Below are 23,444 nucleotides of genomic sequence, written 5' to 3'. Positions count from 1 at the left end.
TTCGGCTTTTCCCGGTTAGGGGTTGTCACAGTGGATCATCTGTCCGCTCATGATTGGCAGTGGAGTTTTACGGTGTCAAGTTGCCAGCCCGGCGCCCAGCCTTCCACAGAAGGCACACATATGCACACACTCACACCTAGGGCCAATTTAAAGTGTCCAATCCACCTACTACATGTCTTTGGGATGTGGGAGGAAACCGGAGCACCTGGAGGAAACTCACACGACCACAGGGAGGACATGCAGACTCTGCACAGAAGGCACCCCAGCTGAGAATCAAACTGGAGAACCTCTTGCTGTGAGGTGACAACGCTAACCGCTGCACCACTGTGGCCGCCCTGTCTAACTCTGCACTGTGGCTTGAAATTGTTGATTCAGTCAAGGCAAATTTTCAGCCCCCTATACTAATGACTAGTGGGCCCATGTCCTCTGGCATGACCCCTGTGGAGGCTGCCATGTATTCAACTCATTCCACACCCTCATAAATTGGAACTAAGCTGGTGATGGCCTGGTCTGAGAACACTTTGTAGATCCAAGTTTCTGATTTATGTTCCTTGGTTATTGACGGAGAGGATGGAATCCCTGTTGTAGTAGCTAAGGAAGATCTTCCTGATAGCCAGTCTGAGGATGTGGCCACTCATCCCACCCTGAGGCCTTGCTGTGCACCAAGCCAAAGAGTCTCAACCCAAAGTGGAATCCAGGGTTTCCCCAGCCTTCACTGTCTGAGTTGCCAGCTTCACAGCTCAGGTCACCCCACAGGAACTTATTAGATTTGTGCATGATTGCATGGATGTCATGAAATCTGAGCAGCTTAGAAAAGGAACCTGTTGCAGAGACTTCCCTTGGGGAAAGGGAAAAAGGGCATATCCTCTGAGATTCCTGTGATTCTGACTAGGAGGAACTGGCTTTTGGCAAAAACCTTCACAAAATGAATGAGTACATCAAATGGGAGTCTAGAGAGTTCTCTGTCTCAGAACAGGTGCAGATGGCTTTTGAGTCTACCTGAACCCAGGCCTTTAGTGAGTCATCTTCTCAAGGTAGTATTCGAAGATGTGTTCTCAGACATATCTTTGCAGTCTAATTCCCTACCCCCCATCTCCAAGGAAGCCAGACAGCTTCTTTAGGGTGCTTGACACTCACAGACATCTTTACAAGAACACACTGGTGAATCCAGCTGTGGTGTATCTGAATTCCACCAAGGGGAACACAGGGCCTGCATCCAAGAACCCCTTGCCAAATGATAGGGAAAGTAGGATCTTAAAATGATTTTGCAAGAAGGCATACAGTTCTGCTACTCTGGTTATGAGAGCTGTCAACTACCAGTTCTACATGCTCATAGACCTTGATTCCCCACAGGAGTGGGTCAACACTAAGGAATTCAACACCAATGGCCTCCACTTGTCCAGACACTCACTCACATGAGGCTATGATGCTCCAGATGCTTCATACAGGGCAGCTGTTACAGTGTCTGTGACTTGGAGACATGCCTGCAGAGGATTCAGCCCCTCTCATAGCATGTTAAAGATGAACTTCATAAAACACCCTTAGACAAGGAGTTTCTGTTTGGACCTCTTGCTGAAAAAGTGTTTCATTGACTGGATGAAAAGGGCAAGACTATGAAGTCTGTCAAGGAGCTATATCTTTCCGCACCACCTAGATACAACAGAAACGATTCTGTTACGTCTTTGCCTTCCTTTCCAAACAAGACAAAGAGGAGCATTCCAAAAGGAAAAAATGATCAAGATGGATCAAATGTACAACATGATTCTCACAATAGACATAGGGGTCTAAGGACCCAGGGCCCAGTAGGGAGAAGCTGTGACTATTCCAAGCACCTCCCTTCCCTTCTCACATCCCACCCCAACAACCAACCCTTTTCCCTCAACCCACCCAGAAACTAGGGAGAAGGCTTTCATTTTGTCCATTTCATGAAAGCAGTTCATCCAGATCCAAAGGGTGTGCTCCAAACCATAAAGAAAGGCGACATCTTACAACTTTGAAAGATTTCTTCTTTCTTAGGAATGCCTTCAGTTCCAAAGCAACAAAGACCATATCCCCAACCAGATTCAGGACCTTATGCAACAGAGATCTATTCAGTTAATTTTCCCTAATGTGGTGGGTACAGGAATCTATTCAAGGTATGTACTGGTCATAACCTTTCCAGACTGAAAACAATTTCAAGACCAGATTATTGCCAAGGGTCTGTAGACCTCCTCATTCAAACTGAAGGGTCTGTCATTCACTGAAATCTGAGAACACAGAACCTCACAGGTTGAATGACTTCTCCTTTATTTATTAGTTTGTTTACTAGTCACAAAAAACATTTGTAGGGACAAACCAGGTGAAGAGATTCACATAAAAATAAAACAGAACCAATTCATAAACATGGAGTAATCACAGAAGGCAGAGAATCCCATAGACAGTTGAGGCAATATGCAATTATTATTATGAACAGAATAGAAAAAACAAATTTGAATACATTTTAATATGAAATATGAGACTCCTACAAGATATCAGTTTATTGTGGATGTGACATCGATTCTTAAAGAAGACAAAAGTCCATGTACCAGAACATCATACATTGCTAAGTGGAAAAGGTTTTCTATCTGGTGCCAGTATAAAGGAGTTTTACTTAAGGCAGTTTCTTTGCAACAAGTAACTATCCAGACTTTACAAAGAAGGTTTACCTTGCTCCTTCATTAGGGTACATGCCTTTGATATCTCTGCATGCCTGTTTGAGCCCCCCTCCACTTACTCATATTCTCACATGAAGCAGTCCCTCAAGGGGATTTTGTTCCTAACACCATTTAGGATGCACCCCATCCATAACTGGGAAATTAACTTTGTTTTAGAACATCTGACTCTGTGTCCTTTTAAGCCTCTTGCCTTTGCACCCATCAAAATTATAAGCTGGAAAGCCACTCTTCTGGTAGGCTTGACTTCTGCAAGATGCATCTCTGAGTTGCAAGTCCTCATGTACAAGAAGCCCTTTCTAATCTTCCATAAAGACAGTCATCCTAAGAACTAATCTTACCTTTATACTCAAGGTTGTATCAGAGCTTTCTCTTAACCAGGCCATTCATCTCTCAGTCTTCCTCCCAAACCTGCAAAACGGGGAAATTAATCTTGCATTTATTGGATGTTCACAGACATAGGATAGAATTCTCTTACATGGCAGACCAACTTCTGGTATTTTATGCTGAGGCAGGGAAGTAAGACCTTTAGATAAACAGACCATATAAAAATGGATAGCCAACTGCATTGCCTTTTGCTATTACCATCTTGGCAAATAGCTTCCTGTCTCTATAGGGTTACATTCTACCAGAGCAAATTAAGGTGGGTGAGAACATTATTTTAGTTACAATAGATGTTTGTAATCTGTTTTCAGTGATTCCCCCATGAAACAGGATTAAATTGGTTGGAGACACAATTGATCAAAACAAAGATTTATGACCAGGATCAGATCAATAACATTTTGGTATTGATGGAATTGGTTCTTGGGAACAATTATTTGTTCTTCGAAGGGCAATATTTTAAAAAGGCCACAGGAGTAGCAATGGGGGCGGCTTGCACCCCTGTTTTTGCGAATTATGTAATGTCCTTCTGGGAGCAAGAATTTGTTTTTAAGAGTAATTTTCAGTCCATGGTTACTGATTATACCAGATTTTTGGATGACATTTTTTGGTATGGAAAGGATAGTGATTCACAGCTTAAGGAATTTCTGAAATATATTAGTGAGACAGCATCTTTCTTAAAATTTACATTCAATTATAATAAGGAATCCATTACCTATTTAGACGTCCAATTGGATACTGGTTTGGCAAACAAAAAGATTTCATCTAAAATCTTCAAAAGCCTACATTTTCGAATTCCTACTTGGACTTTGACAGCTGGCACCCCTTTTTCCAAAAAAGTCCATTATTAAAAGACAATTAATAAGGGCTGCCAGAATGGTTAGTGATGTAGAAGGGTTTTTGGAAGATGTGGCCTTTATTATTCAGATGTTTAAGCAGAGAGGATACCCCCCTCAGTTATTGGAGGAGGTCTCCAAGGAAGTGATTCAAAAAAGAAACAATGGGATATGCAAACCCATAATAGGAACAATGGATAGAACAGATTTAAGGCCTGGTAGTGTAAACATTAATAAGAAAGATAAAAAGGACATGAAACTTAGTTTTATTACCACATTTAATTTAGACACAAAATTGGTATTTGGTATTATTAAGCATAATTGGGAAATTTTGCAAATGGATGACCAGATAGCCCAAAAATTGGGGAGGGCCCCTGTGATAGTGGACCGAAAGGACAGGTCCTTCAAAAATATTTTGGAATCAAGTGGAAATTACAAGACCCTGGTCCATTCAAGGGTCAATGGTAATTTCAAATGTGGGATGGGGGCTTGCTGCAAAAATATTTTGGAAACCAAGGACCATTTCAATTTCAGTGGAAAAAATATTTATGTCACTGGACACTACAATTGTAACAGTAAGAATGTGGTATATTTAGCTAAATGTTTAGACTGTCCTACATATTATGTGGGTAAAACTTGTAGGTGTTTCTAAGAAAGGATTAACGAACACCTATATGATATAAGGAATAATAAATTAACCAATGCACTATGTAGGCATATCCATGAATGTGAGGATCATGTGTTTAAATTTACGGTATTGCAACAGGTGGTAAAGGATTCCCAGGGTAGAACTTTGGACGTACATTTGGATATATGTGAGCTTAAGTGGCAGTTTGATTTAATGCCACTCAACACCCGGGAATTAATGAAAGTATTAATATTGCATGTATATTAAAATTAAAACACAGTTTGGGGTAGGAATGTCTTATGTAACATTTTATGTAGTATTTATGCATTTGGGGGCTGTATGTTTTTTTATAGTTTTTATGAGTGTTGTAAATTTTATATATTGTTTATTCTTCAACCAATAATGGTTTTTATTCAATAAGGGACTTAATTGTTTTATTGAGCAATTAACTAATTAATGTTATTAAGGAAGATGATATAAAAGGGCTGGGTTTGTACTGGTTTAATGTTCTGATGAAGTTCCTCATTAGGGAAGAAAGCGCTCAACTTGGATAAACTTGCTGCTATTGGATCCTGTGTTGGTGGAGTAGATTTGTTTGGTGATTGAGTTTTGAAACAACTTTGGGTATAATGAGCACAGTACAGCTGTGTTGAAAATTTACCAGAATTGTACATGTGCAAGGAAATCACTGTTGCACTATCCTTTTTCTCCCACATACCCCTCTTCTCTCTCTCTTCCTACCTTGGACTGGAGTGGATAACATGTCCTGTCACCTTACCCCTCCATTCTCTCCACTACTGCTAGTCAGGATTCAAGTAGGGTTGATCATGTACACCTAGGAGGCAGATGGGCTTGGTCTCTGTGGCAAGAAAGACCTGACTATGGTGCCGGCTGATTATTCTTTTATGGGCTCATAGGTTCATAGGTGTTTACTAGGCTAATGACCACAAAGGCCTTTTTAAGCCTATCCTTGCAATCCAAATGTCTGACAAGTTCTGATGCCCTTGATAAGTGTAAGCAGGGGCTTGGGAGGTAAAACATTTTCAAGCAGGGGATTGGGAGATGAACCATTTACAGGCTGCCTGTGTCCATTAGAGGCATATGTGCCAAACCAAGGATGAATTTCATGTTCCTCATCCAGTTATCCCAAGTTACACTTCAGTTGGGCTGGGGTAGCTCTGCTTCACATGGATGGGGAGCTTGTTCTAGAGAAGGGGTAGTCTCTGAGATACATACCTGTCACTCCAGCAGGTCCTATTTATATCATGAGCAGTGTTTAAGTCTTTAGAATGGGTAATTCTGATGATGTTTGTTTTGTAGATATGCAGGGGGTCCATCAGAGTGGGTTCTGACAATGCCTTGTATGGCAGGCTTAGATCTCCCCTCAACAGCCTGTAAAATACAGAATACAGGGATAGGGCCTTGAGGTGGTCTGCATAGCACATGTTACTTTACACCCTGTATTCCTTTAGTGAGGAATCTCTGTGGACATCCCAATTGTTAGATAATGCCTGGTTAGGTGCATACCAAAGAGGGGCATTGTACTCAGACAAAGGTCTGATGAATGCTGAATACAGTGGAACAATGACTTCCTTAGACCTAGATGCCATACCTTTGTTTATAAGTCGCACAACATAGAATGATTTTTCTCACTACTGTAGACACAATAGTCAAAGGCTAGATTACTGTCTACGTGTGTCCCCAAGTCTCTGACTATTGGGTCACCTCTTAGGGGTGTGTTGTCAGTACAATAATTACCAGGGGTAGATGACTTCTCGAAAGATACTATTATGCAATTCTTGGCATTTAGTTTTAGTCTGTGTCTCTGACACCACTCATTTGTCTGTGTCAGCCCTTCCTGGGAAACATTTGTGCAGGTGGGGAATTTAATGACAACTCCTAATTTGCAATCGTCTGCAAATTTAGTCAACCAGAGACCATTGACATTGGCCTTGAGTTCTAATAAGTAAATGCCAAAAAGGAGTGGTCCCATTACCTATCCCTTAGGGACTGCACTTGTTACTGGCATCTTTGTATAAGTGGACTCACTAATTCTAACTTTCTGGGTCCTGTCTGTGAGCTAGCTGGCTATCCACTGGGTGACATAAGGGTTTGTACCTAACATCTTGAGGATGTCAACAATGCCTGAGTGGGATGTCATGTCAAATGCCTTGGCCTGGTCAAAATAAGCAGTGTGAACCATTTTGCCCTCATCCATTACTTTTGTGGCCTTCTCAAAGAAGTCCCCCAGGTTGAGTAAGCATGACATGCACTTGATGAAACCAAATCGGTTGGCTCCAGTGTCTGGAGGTTTGCTATGTCATTATTGATCATTTCCATGATAATTATTTCCATTGCTTTGCATATCAGACTAGTTAGACTTATGGGTATGTAGTTTCCAGGGTGTGTAGATGGCCCAGCTTTGTGCAGAGGAATGACTGTTGTTGTTCTCCTTTCATGAGGCATGAAGCCTCTTTGGACGCTATAGTTAAATTGCAATTCCAGACAGCCTGATAGGTCATGTTTCATACTATTTAAAAGGCATCCTGGGGGCAGTGTTCTTGGCCTAAGAGAGAGAGCATTAAGGGCCTGGTCCCTGGTGATAGCAGGGGGAGTTGTACTTAGGTTCATAGGTTCATACTAGGCTATCTGCCCTAGGGCATTTATAAGCCTAGCCAGAGTGTGTTTGGCTTTCACCACCCATTTTAAATTAATTTTGCTATGCCCTTTTTCGAGGTTAGTATACTGTGCCTCTGTCTAACAGTGACACAGAAGTGATACCCGTGGTAAACCTACGATCCCCCATCCACTCATCAAGATTCCTCTTGAAGAGAGTCAATGAGGGACTCTGCCTAACCTGGACTGGGATTTTATTCCAGAGTGAAGGGAGCCTCTGGGTTATGAATCTGTCCCTCCAGCATGTCCTATTTATTTCAGTGCTGAGGTTCAAGTCTCTCAAGTGCGTAGCTCAATGGGATTTGGATTTTCTGAGGTGCAGCATGTCCATTAATTCCGGGTTGGACATGACTTTATACGTCAGGCACAGATCGCTTCTGAGCAGGCGGTATGCCACTGAGTAGAGCTGGAGTTTCTTTAACCGGGCAGCATATGGCATCTGTTTGAGCCCTTTGATCCTCTTGTTGAGGTACTTTTGGGGTCTTTCCAGTTGCTGCAGGTGTCTGGTAAGGTACATCCCAAAAGGGGCATTGTACTCAATTATGGGCCTGATGAGGGATGAGTAGAGAGGCACGATGACCTCCCTTGATCGAGATGTGAATCCCTTCATGATTAGGTGGGCTATATAAAATGTTTTTCGAAACACTTTGGCCACGTGGTTGTCAAATGAGAGATTGCTATCAACTTGGGTCCCAAGGTCCCTGATTACTTCTTCTGTACTTAATGGATTACCACCTATGTGGTAATTTGTGGGCACTTTGTTTTTGCCAAGGGGGATGACTATACACTTTTTGGCATTTAGCTTGAGGCCATGGCTCTGGCACCAGTTGTCTGTTTCTATGAGGCCCTTTTGGAGGATGCTTGTGTCGGCTGGAGAGTCGATTATAGCGCCCAGTTTGCAGTCATCTGCGAACTTGGTCAGCCACAGTCCTTCCATGTTGGCCTGTACCTCCGAGAAATATATACCAAACAGGAGAGGTCCCAGGACTGAGCCTTGTGGGACGCCACTTGTAACTGGTTTGGAGTCTGACATGGCTTCAGCAATTCTAACCATGTGGGTTCTGTCCTTGAGCCAGTTTGCAATCCATCTAGTGACATAGGGGTTTATATTTAAGCTGGTGAGCTTATCTATAATGCCCGAGTGGGGTATTATATTGAAGGCTTTTGCGAGGTCCAGGTAGGCTGTGTTGACCACCTTCCCCTCGTCAATGGCCTTGGTGACTGTTTCAAAGAAATCAACCAGGTTTAAGAGGCAGGATCTGCCCTTAACAAAGCCGAACTGGGTAGGATCCAGTGTCTGTAGGTCCCCAATATCTTTTTTTATGAGGTCCATGATGATCCTTTCCATAGCTTTGCAGACCAAGCTAGTCAGGCTTATGGGGCGATAGTTTCCAGGATCCGTTGAGGCACCACCTTTGTGGAGAGGGACCATTGTTGCTGTACGCCACTCTTTGGGTACATATCCTGTGGTAAGGCTGAGACTGAACAGTAGTTTTATGTTTGGGTTTAGCTCTTCTTGGAGTTCATGTAGGACGCAGCCGGGACACCGTCTGGTCCCATTGATGCTGTGTTTTTGCTTTGGAGAGGGCGGCTCTTACCTGAGCATCTGAGATGTCAGGGGGGCAGCACTCTGCTGGGATAGATATTTGCCCTTTTGGTGGGGAAGGGGGATAGAAGTTTGCGTTGAACCTGTCAGCTAGGATGTTGGCAATGTCTGTGGGTTTGGTGTATTTTTTGTCATTTTGGACTAATTCTGAGCATATCTGGGAATTCCCACCCAGGTTCCTAACATAACTAAAGAAAGCCTTGTGATTATCCTTAGTGTCCTGTGCAATTTTTCTCTCGAAGCTGGCCTTAGACGATTTTATGAGTGCCCGTAGTTTTTTGCTAACACTGATCAGAGATGCCTTCCCTTTTTGGGATTTTGCTCTATCATGTAGTAGCTTTCTCCTTCTATTGTATAGTTTGTTTATGGCTGGGGTCCACCAGACAGGACGCCTGCCTTTGGAGGATTGGGTCTTGGTTTTATTTGGGATTGCATGATCCATGCATTCCTGAAGGTGCTCATAGAATGCATTTACAAAGGATTCTGCAGTCTGGGCCGTATTTTCCACAGGCCCAGGGGCTTTGAAGGATTCCACCTCGGTTTTGAGGAGTGTGAAATTTGCTTTAGAGAAGTTTTTCACTGTGGTTTTCTGGGCAGGGGGTGGGGTCAGGATGTGAATATCCAGTGAGATTAGTTTATGGTCTGATCTTACCAGTGAGGGATACACTTCTGGTCTGGAGCATAGAGTCCCCATGTTGGTGATGATCAGGTCCAGTATGTTTTCCCCTCTTGTGGGAGTGGTAACAAGTTGTTCCATAGCATTTGAGTTTATAAATTCTAGGAACCTTTGAGCTAGGGTGTTGGAGCTAGAGTAATGCTCCCAGTCTATGTTTGGGTAGTTGAAGTCACCCAATATAATGGTGTTTGGAGAGACCTTCATATTTTCCAGTGTTCTCAGGAAGGCTGAGTGGGGTTCCTGGGTTTGGGAGGGTGGTCTGTAGCAGGCTATAAACTGGAAGACAGTTTTACCCACTGTTAGTTGCACATGGATAGTCTCTGATGCTTCGTGCTGTGCCACCAACCTGGAGGTGTGGGTATATTTGTGAATATTGATACTCCCCTCCTTTTCTGGTTCAGTCCAAGTTTTGGGGCCGAAAAGCATGGTATGAGGTATAACCTGGTAGTGCTGGGGTGCTCTCGGGAGCCTTGAACCAGGTTTCTGTTACTGCACAGATATCGATGTTCTCCATGCTAAGGAGAGTTTCGAGTGCATGCATCTTGAGGTTTAGACTTCTGGCATTGAGTAGCATTACTCTTAGTTTCTTATCCCTTGTGATACCTATGGAGGTGGGTTTGTCTTTTGAGCCTTGCCTAAAAAAGGCACTATGGGCATAGCAAGAGCCTTTGCCAATATCCAAAAGCCCAGGGGTGACAGGTGCAAGCCGTCCCTAGCGAAGCATCGTGGCCTATCGAGCATGTCTTCCCAGGCTGACAGGCATTGGATCCCCTTTGAATGACACCAATACTTAAGCCAATTTTTGAAATTGATCATCTTGTCTTCATATTGTGGCATCATTCTTGGTGAGGGTAAGATGCTACTCAAGGTCAGGGTCATACCGGCTTGGGCCACATGCTCAGAGAGCTCCTCTATGTCTCTTTTCATGTAGTCCAGGGAGGTACGTCTCAGGTCATTCACACCAGCATGGACAATGACTGAGTCATATTTGTACTTGCCTTGGAGTGACCTGAGTGCTTGTGTTATGTGGCGGATCCTAGCACCCGACAGGCAGCTCACCATAACCTTCTCCTTGTTCAGCCTGGTGAGCGGGACGTCAGTGTGCCTGACAATAGAGTCACCTATTACAAGTGTATCAGGTGTGTTGTTTAGCCTTAAGGGCTGTGACTGTTCGGCACACTGGCTTTGTGAGCTATGTGTTGCACGTGTTTTGTTTTGGGGTAGTGGTTGCTTGGGTGTCGGCTTTGGAGGTCTCTGCTGCTTAGGCAGATTTTTATTTAGAGCCTCCGAGTATGTTTTTGTGTGTTTATGTGTTTGGTTTGCTGTCGTGGTAGGTCTATGTGAGACTGGAATTGTAGTGAGTGTGGTTTCCTTCTCCTCCTGACAGGTTTCGCCAGTAGTGATTTGAGAGAGCTTAGCCTCCAGTTTGGCTATATGGTTGCATCTCTCACATGTGTTGAAATTTGTTGGGAGGAGGAGAGGGTTGTCTGTGTACATGAGGCAGTTGTAACATTGCCTCAAGATTCCCAGATTCACCAGCTGGACCGGAGAGGAGATTGACAACTGACCTTTGGACATGCTAGAATAGTATTGGGAATTCCTTTATAATTGAAAAAAAAAGGGCCAATGGGAAACAAGGTACTCAAGGGGAGTTTGTGAGGGTGTAGTGCTTTTAATTTTTTAGTGCTGACTTATATAATTGCTTTAGTGAGCAAGTGCTAGGTAACTTAAATGCAATGTGTTACAGGTAACTTAAATGCAAAATGACAAACAGTAACTTTCTTTCAAGTGAAACAAGGAAATAAGTACAGTAAGCAATGCAGATGTCACTAGGGATCCACAGAAGCGCTGAAAAGCTGCGTTTTAGGTGGAATTAGCATTTCAGGGAAATAACAAGCAAACAAGCATACAAACAAAGCTAGATTCAGCAGGCCTGGGTCTAGTCTATGCTACAGCAAACAAGGTGTACCAATTCCAGTAAGAAACAGTTCAAATATGCAGGCACTATAAGCCTTTAACCAGAAATTCCCAGCTCAGAAGGGCAGAGTCTAGCCTCTCCTCCCACAAGAGTGCAGACCACGAACCTTCTTAATGTAAAATAACTGGCCTGAAGCCCAAGTGCTTAAACCAGAACTAATACACTTTTAGAATAACAGACACTGAGCCCTCAATCAGCAGTTCCCAACTTAGAAGGATGTAAGCTACCTGTCCTGCCACCACAGTGCAGGCCACAAACCTTCCTAATGTAAAACAACTGGTCTGAGCCCAAGTGCTTAATCCAAAAGACTTTGAATGATAGCTACACTTTAATCAAGTTTTTCCTGAGGGGAAGAGAAGTGTAAAGTTGGAGCTGGATTTGTCAGCCAGAAGGTTTGCTATATCTTCTGGCTCAGTATAGGTGGCTCCATTTACAGTGATCTCTGCACACAATTGTGTATTGCCTTTGAGGTTGTGGACATAGCTAAAGAATGTCTTGTTGTTGTCCGTTGCCTGGGAGGCCAAATTTACCTCAAATTTGGCTTTGGTAGACTTTTATTTGTCCTCTGAGTTGTTTGTTTACAGGGCCAGTGTTAGCATTTTGGGGGGCCCCAGCAAATGTCAAGTTGGGGACCCCCTAGGCACTTCTAGTCTACCCATTACCCTGTCACTGCCACCCCCCAAGCATCCTTTTAGTTCATGCTGCAAGCATTTATGAGTAGTAAGCTCAGACTGACCTGTACCCTACAGTGCTCTTACATTATAACAGGCATATGTACCACATTATGTTGGCCCATCTCACAAAGGGGAATTTACACTTACTAGCATTTAGTTGCAACAATGATACATTGCAGGAACTGTATGTACAGGTCTGTACTTGGGTGTAATGGTGCCCTAAATCTGTTGTTTCAGTCACCCCCCCCAACACACACACACACACACACACACACACACACACACACACACACACACACACACACACACACACACACACACACTGACTCTTTTCCTCCTTTTCTCACATTTTACTTTACTCTTCAGCTTTATCAAGAAGCCATAACCTCCTGTATGCATTAAAGTACATTTTAACCTTTTAACCTTTTCATCCAGTGATGGCTTATACAGAAAGTATGATTAAGAAAAGAAATTGTGTTGCTGTTCAAGTTTAGTTTTTCTTGCATCCTTTCAACATACCTTTCTTGACCATGTAAGCACAGCAATAACCATTTAGGAAATAACTCAAATAAGCCAGGGCCCAAGAAGCCATAGGGCTATAGATGTTCTATGATGTATTTTAGAGCATTTTCCCAGCTTTTTAATCCAATAGTGACCTAAACAAAAAACACGAGTAAGAAAAAAAAATCTTTTTTTTTTCTTTAAAGGAAGACATAAGTTGTGCTCAAGGCTTAATATTCAAATATGAAAAAAATAGGAGCTCACAATAAACTAATAAGCCAGTTGTATGGATACACAGGTCCTATCTGGGAACTGCCTGACTCCCTAACCCCCCAAAAAGAATGCCTGTGCATCTGTCTGGTGTTAGACTGGGATGAAAGCAGAGTTTCAAATTACCACAGTCATGTATTTCAAGTGACTGCTGTCATACATATAGATAGCATGCCTCCTCACTCCTCATTCCAAACTGTCAAAGGAAGTTACCTTTATACATGCATGAAGTGTGATTGTGAGGAAAGTGAAAAAATGATTACTGTAATGTATTTTACTATGTTACTCCTAGACAGTACACTGTTCCTGCATAAACTACCTTCTTTGTACACCTTTGAGGTCTGTGAGAAAAGTTAAAGAAGCAATGACCATGCTGTCCTCAGCCCAAACACAAGCTATGATAACCTCATGTGTACACCAATAAGGTTTGAATGTGATGAAAATTAAAGAAGTAATAAACATACCACTCCCACCCCACACCCATGTATATATAACCTACAGTAGTTTTCTGTGCACACACATATCCAAGCAGGGCTGGTTTTACAATGGATGCAGTTGCGAGCAGAGTATCAGCTTTATCCTAACAGGGTCATATCACAGCCCTGTTCAGGTTAAGGAACATAATTAGAAAATAAATATATATTTTCCTCTTCTTTTTTCCCCAACCTGCAGCAGCTTTTGTGGGGCCCCTACACAAGTCAGGATGATTAAGGGACCCCCCTGTATCCAGTTATACAGTCTGGAGAGTAGGGGCGCCCAGACTCTTAGAAGAGCTAAGTGTCTGAATGTTCTGTGATGTATTTTATGCATTAGTTTTGAAATAATTACTGTTAGCTATATTTCTCACTGATACCCAGAAGTATAATTTATATGTCCTGGGATTATTGTGCGTGTGCACAGATAAAAATCACTGATATTTATTACACGGACACACATATACATAGACACACACACACACACAAACATGCATGCACAAGCCATAGCAATACTAGATTTATACTTATTTCAGCAAATAACAATAAAACATACAACTATGGTACTGCCACACTTGATCAGTGACTGCCTTTAGCTGTCATCAAACAGCAGCATGAATAAGTCACCTTTATTTACCTCAATGAGCAATAATGCAGACCTGTCGCTGTCTCTGATTTCATAGACTTTCCTTGATTTTTCTCATAATTTTGCTCTGTCCTTTGTAAAAAGTTTGATTTGCTTGTAAATCATCCAGGATTACAGGCAGTCAATAAATCCAGACATCAGAGTTTTATACTTATTGTCCAAAAAAAAATGTTGATGCAAAAGGTGTTATATCATTAACTTTTTAATTGAATTAGAGAAATATTTAAAACCTGTTCCTGATTTTGAGTCTTTATTCTGCTATTACTGGTATTGCACAGAATTCTTCTAGAAAAAAGTTGAAAGCTGTAGTACCTGGTGTTCTGCCAGTGTTTATATAGACGGCCCCAAAAGGGAAAACCATCCCTGAAGATTGGAAGCATCAGCTTGTCTTACAATCCAAGGTTTGCACTGGTATCAGTCACTCTGGGCTCCTGATCTCTCTAGTGCTTACTGTGCTCTTGTTCATTATCAGCTTTATTCTAACAGGGTCACATCACAGAGCTGTTCAGGTTAAAGAGCATAATCAGGAAATTAATATATTTTTTCTCCTCATTTTCCCCAACCAGCAGCAGCTTTTGTGGGGCACACACAGTAAAGGATAATTAAGGGGGGCTCCTTGCAGCTACGAATACTGCAAGTACCTAAAGCTGGCTATATTGTTAGTTTTAGTGGAGTGAATGTCCACCAGCACAGTTTTACTAAGTCAGGGCCACTATGTCAGTGGTAAAATATTTAATGGAATTGTGAAGCTTGTTGCTTGATAAAACACTTGTTACTAGAACCAGAGATATCTTTAAATTTTAAAGGATATATAAATAAGGCTATTACTCAGCTGATTTATTAAGTACACCGGATTGCTGTACTAACTTTTGTTTGCTTAACAGACATGTTACAAAATATTAACATAAGATAACTTGCTGTGGTTGGGGGCCCCCTGGGTACAGGGGGCCTCCCAGTGACTGTAGGGTTCGCTGGTGAGAAAAGCCGGCTATGCTTGTTTAGTTTGATGACAGTGCTTGTATCCTGCTGAGTGCTGCATCTCTTAATTTTTACCATGATTTTCTTCCTTCTGTTATACAGCAGGTTGCTGCTTTGATTCCACCAGGGTGGCTTCCTTTTTGAGTTAGTTTAATACTTCTTCCTGGTGGGTACAGCTGCTACTGTACAGCAGTTAACACGCTTGTATAGGGTTTCTGTGAATAGCTTTGCATAGGCTGCACTGTTCTCAGAGTTTATGGGGGCTTGACATTTTGCCAGTTTATCACTAAATAGTAGGAAGTTAGGCTTTGAGAAATTCCTGAATATTTCAGGGTTAGCTAGGATTCCAGGTTTTATTTTTACTTCAAAGGAAACCATTTTGTGGTATTACCCTACCAGAGAAGATTTTACACTAAGAGGTGTGCAGCACTCTTTCATATTGGTGAGAACCAGATCCAGTATGGTTGCACTCCTGGTGGTGCATTGACAATCTGGTCCAGGGAGTTTGTGCTTACAAAATCCAGGAATCTCTATTCTTATATGTTTAGTGTCATATATGATTCTTAGTTAATACTGGAATAATTAAAGTCACCCATGAATATGGTATTGGGAGGGATGGTGAGTGTTTCCAATAAGTTTAAATACATGGTATGGGTTTCCTCGGTCATATGGGAGACCTGTAGGTTGCATGGAAGTGGTATTGGATTTTGCCTGTGGTGAGTTGAACATGGAGAAGCTCAACTGACATCCTTTCGTCAGGAAGCGAGGTTGTCTACTGGCTTGGGGATGGTGAAATTCTCTGGTATTTGGACCAGCCACGAACTCCTGCAGGCAGGAACTCACCAGACTCAGTACTGCAACAGTGATCTACTCGAACACTACTGTTAAAATAAGTTTCTAACACAACTGTACTTTCTAATACATGATTTTCCAGCCCTCTGTCCTTCTGTACTCAACTGTGCTCAACTCAGTTTGTCACTATGAACATAATTATCTGTATGTAAAGCCAAAAAGGTTTATAACATAGACCCGCATACTTTTTATTTCCTTCTCAGAATGGCATCAGTTCTCTTTGAAGGTTAGAAATGAATTTTCTGACAGCAAATACATCCCCTTATCAAGGTGCATTGGAAGACAGAGAGGAGGGGAAGCTCCAGTGAATACTGATACTGAGATATCTTTGCTTTTCTATACCAGAAAAGTTAATTACAAGAGGATTCGTCACATTGGTTGTAACCATTCTAAAAGTTCCTTTTATAAACCTAATGATAGGTTAAAGTTATTTATTTCATTTCTTTGTCGAGCAGGTTAGTCCCAATAGGCCACTGGCCTCTTTTCAGAGAAGACCCAAGGTGATATTTATACTATCAGGGAAATTTGGCCAACACATAAGGGAACTTCCCCCCTGCTGTTTTTGATAAGTGTCTTGGGATATTTTACATCCACCTGAGATACCACCAATTAAAGCAGATGGGACGTCAGTTTAACATCTCATCTAAAGGACAACACTCAGTAATGTAGCCCCCCTCTTATGCTGCACTGCAGTGTCAGCAAATCATTTGCTTGGTGTGGGAATAGAACCCATAGCTTTCTGTACCAAAGACAGGTGTGCTACCTGTTGTGCCACTGACAAATATACTTGATGAGTATGTATTTTGATAATCTTGTCACTGTGGCTTTGTAGTACTATGGCTCCTATCTTGAAATGATAACTGGCATTCTGGTACAAATACTATAAAAATCTCCTTTATAAAGACTAAAACTTGTTTGATAGTATGTTAAAATTATTAATTTTCTTACAGATTTGAACTTAGATATATCCTGATATTAATGTAATAGATTAAGATGCAGTGGCTGAATTTTCTATGCAGTCAAATTTCAGGTATTTTGAGCTGCTGCTGCTGACCTCTGGAGTTAGAAATAAGAAAGGGTTGGTGAGGCTACAGTTGTAAACATACACTGGTGCTTTCATCTGACTGTAGGTCTGTGACTTAACAAATGACAGTTAAACTTCAGATTTTCCTCCTGACACTAGGACTGAAAAAGTAGGGATCCAGATGCATTATTTTGTGTGTGTGTGTGTGTGTGTGTGTGTGTGTGTGTGTGTGTGTGTGTGTGTGTGTGTGTGTGTGTGTGTGTTGGCCTGGGTAAGGAGAAGTGCAAAGTATTATCCCACATCTCTGGGTTTATATAGCTGTTTCTCTAAAAACCCACAGGCTTTCACAATACCATTTTGCTAGCTTCCCCACAATATGTTCTTTCAGTTCTACTGAATTATATCTGCATGTTATGTGTTCTTTTACTTGTATAGTGTTCATCTTTTGTAAATAAACTTACTGTTCCAACAAGTAACAGTACTCATAAAATCTCTTGCCAGTCCATGGGCTCTGGACCTAGGGCCATGCTCTGTGATTGTTAGCTAGAAGTGAGACCATCACCTTCTGAACTTCATGACCTTGATTCGGGTTATAAAGACCGATGATGCACATTAGGGGTAAGAGCAATACATATAAATTCTTCTGTAAGTATAAGACCCATCTTAAATATTATTAACTCAATGATGTGTCATATATTCTTTTGTTCATAAAGCTTGCTTGTGGACTGTATGCTTATGAATAGGCGTGTGCCCTCATGACTAAATAAACTCTGGACAATTTCATTATGCTGTAACAAGCTCTACCTCTGTTTAGGACAGTACTATTTCTCCTGAATACCACCGGTCTTCTTCACCATTTTCTTTTCTCTTGCAGGGCTCTAAGCAGGCTTTGTATGCTGTTGACCATTTGCAGTCTCAGTTTCACTGGTGCTTCAGTTATTTACAAGAAAACCTCACATGCCTCCGAAGAAATGTGAATGCTTCTAAGTTACTGCAAGAGTGTAGCTTGCATTTGTGTTTTGTGTCTATTGTGCAACTCCTGATGTGACTTGTTAAGAATTTTGTAATTGTACTTGATTTACAGTCATTTTCATTTGTCAGACAATAGTGAGCCACAAAAAGTATCAGGGATTTCAAAGTGATAAGAATATCTAAAAAAAAAAAACAGTATTTAATGAGATGACACACATTGATTTTGCCAGGTCAGAAAAGGTCATAGATGAATTTACCTTCTTCTGTCCAAAGTTATGTCTTGTTACATCTGTTCTGCAAAAAATTCCACCATACAGTTTCTTAATCCATTTTCAGAAGTTTTCTTTTTCCATTATGACCAGTATGTTCTGAAATATTTTTGGTATTTAAGCATGCATAGTATCATTTTGTGTTTCGGTAAATAATTGTTCATTAAAGATGAAAGGGAATTGTTCAAACTAGCAACTGTAAATATAAATTTCATAACTGATCCCTCTACTTTCCAAATGTCCCTCGTTTAGTGTGTTCAGACTGCGGATGTATCTGTTAGAAAGGCAATCCAATGGTCTAGGAACAAAATTCTTTGTGACTGTTTTCATAATTCTAGCAGTTTGAATTTGTGGCTTAGCTTGCTGTCTAAACAGCAGGCACAACTGTTAAGATCAAATATTTCAGTTGGTAATGCCCATTGAAATGGTCTTAAGTTAAAAGCAGACATGAGAAAAGTTTCCCAAAACAGATTGCTGTAGGGCTGTTCATATGCAAAGAGAATAATACAAAAACTGATCATCTTCGCAAAAAGTCTATAGTCATTTGTAAAATAGTGATATGTCTTCATGCATATGTGAAATTGATGTGAGTAGTTAATACGTCACACAGATTTCCTTTTTCTTTTAATAATAATCACTAGTCACATTATTTTATTAAACATATAAATCATAGAGTTCTTTGGCCAGTTTATAGCAAATTAGTGTCATGTTGATATAATAAGAGCTTAAGCACTTGTTTCCAAATGGTATAGCACTACATATAGTACCAGTGTAATGCCCAGTGAAATAAAAAAGGTCATAAGATAAGCTTTTGATGATTCCCTATAGTTTAATATATGCACAAGAAGGAAACAATATGTTAATTAAATCTGCAGAGAGAGAGAAAGGAAAACTCACTGAATGCAAGAATCAGATTTTTTTTGTTCTTTGCCCCAGTATAAAAGGGATGTGTCATTGTCATGGAATTATCCCAGACACTTCAGTCTTGAATGTAGCATTTCTCCAGAAAAGTAGACATGCATCATTCAGTTAATAGGCGTTAATAATCCCTTGTCAAATAGCTCTGAGAAAAAGAAAAACTTTTATAACACTATCTGGTAGGTCATAAATACACACAGACAGACAAACACACATGTATACGTATGCATATACGTATATAAATGTATGTATATAGTCAGAAATTCAGAAATAAGGTAATTATTCCAAAACCCTAAGAAAGAATGGTTAGCATTTACTGTAATTTTATGCTGCAGGATTCCATGTTATGGCACTTTCCTTAACAGTGCTTTCTCAATATGAAGTTGGTCCTGCCAAATACACAGTGAAGTGACTGACTAGATATTCATGTTTTAGACTGAGCATCCTGTACACTTTGTTGACAGTGTAGATGGAACCAGGTATGGCTACCAGAGAATTCTACATATGAATTCCATACAGTTTTATGGAATCTGTGTTATTATATGCATTATAAAAACAACCAATGTTTTTTTGCCCTGAATACTAAGCAGATGTCCTATTTGACTTCTGTAATAAAAAAGTGCGTGAAGTCAGATTTGCAGGATCCTTTCCCCGAGTGTTTTTATTTTAAGCTTATAACTCCCCATTTCTAGATCAAATTCAAAGAGTGTAAACACAATTACCTTTAAATGTGGCTTCAAAATGTAACTGATTATGAGATTAAAAAATATTTTTTTTGTTTATTATTACTTAAGGTAAACATCCAGTTGTAGTTCTTTTTTACATGCAGTTTGTCATAATGCCATTTCATAGAGCCAATATTGCATTTTAGCAAGTTATACAAAAAGTTTTTTTCAGAACACACAAAGCACAGAAAACTATTTTTTTTTAGATCATATAAAAACGCAGAAACAATGGAAATATATTGTGAGAAATAATCAACCCGAACATGTATATTACCTCCAGCAGCAAGTTTACAGCGAAATAAAAACAAATGAGTGGGGCATTACAGGATGGTACAACTATATTACATATGTTATAACATAAGGTAGAGATATTCTGTAATCAAACAGGAAGATCTGAGTGCATATTTTTAGTTTTTTTTATTTCATTTTAGCTGCCATCTGCTGTATCAGAGTAGCTTAAATGTATTACACAGTACCCGACTTGAAGCATAGCTTTCATTCTCTTAGGTTCTTACTAGGCAGACAGCCTGGGTGACCATATAGAGTCTAGTCATGCAGCTGAAAGAGTTTAGTGAGTGGATTTGTCACCCTGGTCAGTGATAACCATACTGTTTACCCAAGGATTGAATTTGTGGATACTCATCCAGTTGTCAAGGCAGAACTTGAAGGAAACCAATGTTGATACAGTCAGAGCTATAGTTGGGGTAAATGGCATGTTGTGAAATTCATCAGCTGGCAGCCCCTCAACAACAGTTGAGGTTCAGAAAAATAAAATAAATAAATAAGTCCTACAGAGTTGAGGACCAAGCAAAAAGTTTTTTAGTTCTAGGCATTATTTATAATCCACAGTGGATTGACAGAAAATCAACTTTTATGTGGAATAGGCAAAATTATGAGAAAAAATCTAGAATAGTTTTCAAAATGAGAGACACTTGGGGGGGTGTGGTAGTGCTTGTAGTCTGAGAAGGTAAATCTTAGCAGCAATAGTAAAGGACTGTAAAAACAGTGTGCTAAAACTTGTGACTTGTTTGGTCTAATTTCATGTAACCCAACTATCCAAAGTTATTTCCAATAAAATGTTACTGTTGTGGTGTTCACAGAAGAAGTTTAAGTTATTGTTGGTCTATAACCTACAAGAGGTATAATAGCCAGGTACTTTAATAGTGGCCCTTCATCAAAGCATAGCTTCATCATAGAGGATCATTTGCAGTCAGTTTGTCCCTTTCCATGAGGTGCGGTGATCTCAGAATTTATTATCCTAAGTCTAGTGGTGGATAGGGCTTTATGCTGTGCTTGCAGGATGTTTGAGGCTTTCTCCTACAGAAACGGTATCCATATATAAAAGGAAGTTGAACAGTCTGGTTTCAGTGGACTTAATTTGCAGCAATGAAGTGACATGATGTTCTGTTGATCAAGTCACAGTTCACTAAAATTTTCATTAAAACTCCTTGTCAGGACTGTTTTTATTGAAAAATGCATTTGCAGATTTGAGGCAATAACCAGCAAAAATTCACATTTCTGCTTCCCAACTTGTGGTAGTCTTAGAGGCAGTAGTTATAAGTGGGAGCATGTGGAAGACATCTATTTGATGGAGATCCACTTGAATTATAGGAAGTGCTGTTCAAAACAGAAAAATATTATTATGTATGGTTAAACATTAATAAAATATATGCAACTATAATATTTGCTATCTGGAACACAAAGTAATCACTGATCTCACTAGGGTCTACAATATTGCATTCATATTTAAGTAAATTATCTGCTGATATTTTGTATAGCATTATTACGTTTTGTAAGATGAATAAATCCCAAAAAGGAAATTCTGGTCCACCATCGGATCTTATAACATCTTATAAATGGAGACTGTTTTCAGTACTGTAAGATATATTTGGCATCCATTTTTATAAAAACAGATAAATAAAACACACTATAACCCCTTCCGATTTTTCCAACTGAATGAAACTATGGTGCTTTTGCTTCTGCCAAAATAGAGCATGACATTTCTTTTGTAAGCTAATCATACTTAAAGAAATATAAATAATGATAAAGTATGCTTAGTGGTTTATGAAAAACAAGCTACAATATGATGTTATATAGCTTTTGTACAGTGCAAATTAATGAAGTCCAATTCAAGACTTCTAACCCTTATAAATAAGTTCATAGGTAAGTACTCGTGGGCCATTTCAAAGCTACCTAATTTCCCTTTTTGTGCTCAAAATAACCTATCCCATTTGATTTTGGATTAGCCTTACCCATCCCATGGGAGATAATGATATATTACCCCTAATGTGAATAACTTGGATCATACCACAGATAATTTGTGGGGACCATGCATAAGATAAAGCATTTAGGAGCTCCCTCTGTCCATTATCAGTACAGGGGGCAGTCCTGGGGTAAACCTTCTATTTCCCATCCATAAATCTAAGCTGTACTTGAACATGGGTGAGGTGAACTTTGTTTTATGTGGATGGGGAGCTTGATCCACAGCAGTGGTATCCTCTCAAGATATACCTGTCCCTCCAAACCATTCTGTTGGTGTTGTAGAAGAGGTTTAGATCCCTAGACTGAGTATTTCTGATGCCATTTTATGTGCTGATGTGCAGTAAATCCATCAGTAATGGGCTGGAGGATGCATAGTATACCAGACACAGGTCACCTCTTAGCACTCTGTAGGATACCAAGTATTGTGACAGTGCTTAGAGTCTGTCCATGTAGGGCATGTTGTTTAGGTCTTGTAACCTTTTTATCTCTCTAGACATTCCAGTTGATGCATGTGTCTGGACAGATAGATGCCAAATGGGGACATTAAATTCGATGAATAGCTTAATGAGGGATGAGTAAAGGGGGGCAATGACATCCCTAGATCTAGACACAATCCCTTTATTTATAACCTGTACAATATAGAAGGAATTTCTTACAACAATAGACACATATTGGTTAAAAGTTAGGTCACTGTCCTCATAACATCCCAAATCCTGAACAACTGTCAACTCTTAAAGGTGTATTGTGAATAGGGTAGTTCGCTATGGTAGATGACTTCCCACAGGATAAACATAATGCATTTTTTGTCATTTAGTTTCAGTCCATGATTTTGGCACCATTTACTTATTTGGCAGGATATTATTTATTTGAGACAAACCTTCCTGCAAGATGGCTAAGTCATTTGGGGATTCATTGACTTGCTCCTAATTTGCAGTCATGTGCAAACTTAGTCAGCAAGAGCCCTTTGGTATTAGCTTTTACTTCAGAAACATAAATGCAAAATAGTATTATGAAAATGACAGAATGCTTTACTGATCTTAGAAATACTTTGCATATAAAACCAAATCTACCGATATAATACACACACACACACACACATATATATATATATATATATATATATATATATTAGTATAATACTGTAGCTCATATGATCAAATCCATCCTGTAGCCCCATAACCCCGATACTTAAATATGCCTACTCCAAGACTGCACTATAGTAGGGAAAGGGACAAACTTTCTTTCCCTGTGATTCCATAATCATTTACTAAAACACAATATAAGCAGTAACATGCCAGTTGATCAAAAGCGATTTGAAATCAAAATGCAGCAGATTGCTTTTTGATCAAATAAACAAACAACAAAACATCTTAAAAAGATTGATGCTATGATGCGAGCCTTGCCCATTA

General features: G+C 40.2%; 1 protein-coding gene across 1 annotated transcript in view; it reads left to right on the top strand.

The window, feature by feature from the left end:
* SPATA18 (spermatogenesis associated 18) overlaps window positions 1–17,835 on the top strand; it is a 460,841-nt gene extending 443,006 nt beyond the window's left edge. The window contains exon 13 of the mRNA XM_044055719.1: window positions 17,764–17,835. Coding sequence (XP_043911654.1) covers window positions 17,764–17,771 — 8 coding nt within the window. The 3' untranslated portion in view covers window positions 17,772–17,835. The remainder of the gene's footprint in view (window positions 1–17,763) is intronic.
* The last annotated feature ends 5,609 nt before the right edge of the window (window positions 17,836–23,444 follow it).

This window comes from Protopterus annectens, chromosome 14.part0 (genome assembly GCF_019279795.1).
Source record: "Protopterus annectens isolate FY-2018-M chromosome 14.part0, PAN1.0, whole genome shotgun sequence".
NCBI classification, from domain to species: Eukaryota; Metazoa; Chordata; order Ceratodontiformes; family Protopteridae; genus Protopterus; species Protopterus annectens.
The sequence above is the reverse complement of the archived record's forward strand: the minus strand, read 5'-3'. Positions and strand labels throughout refer to the sequence as shown.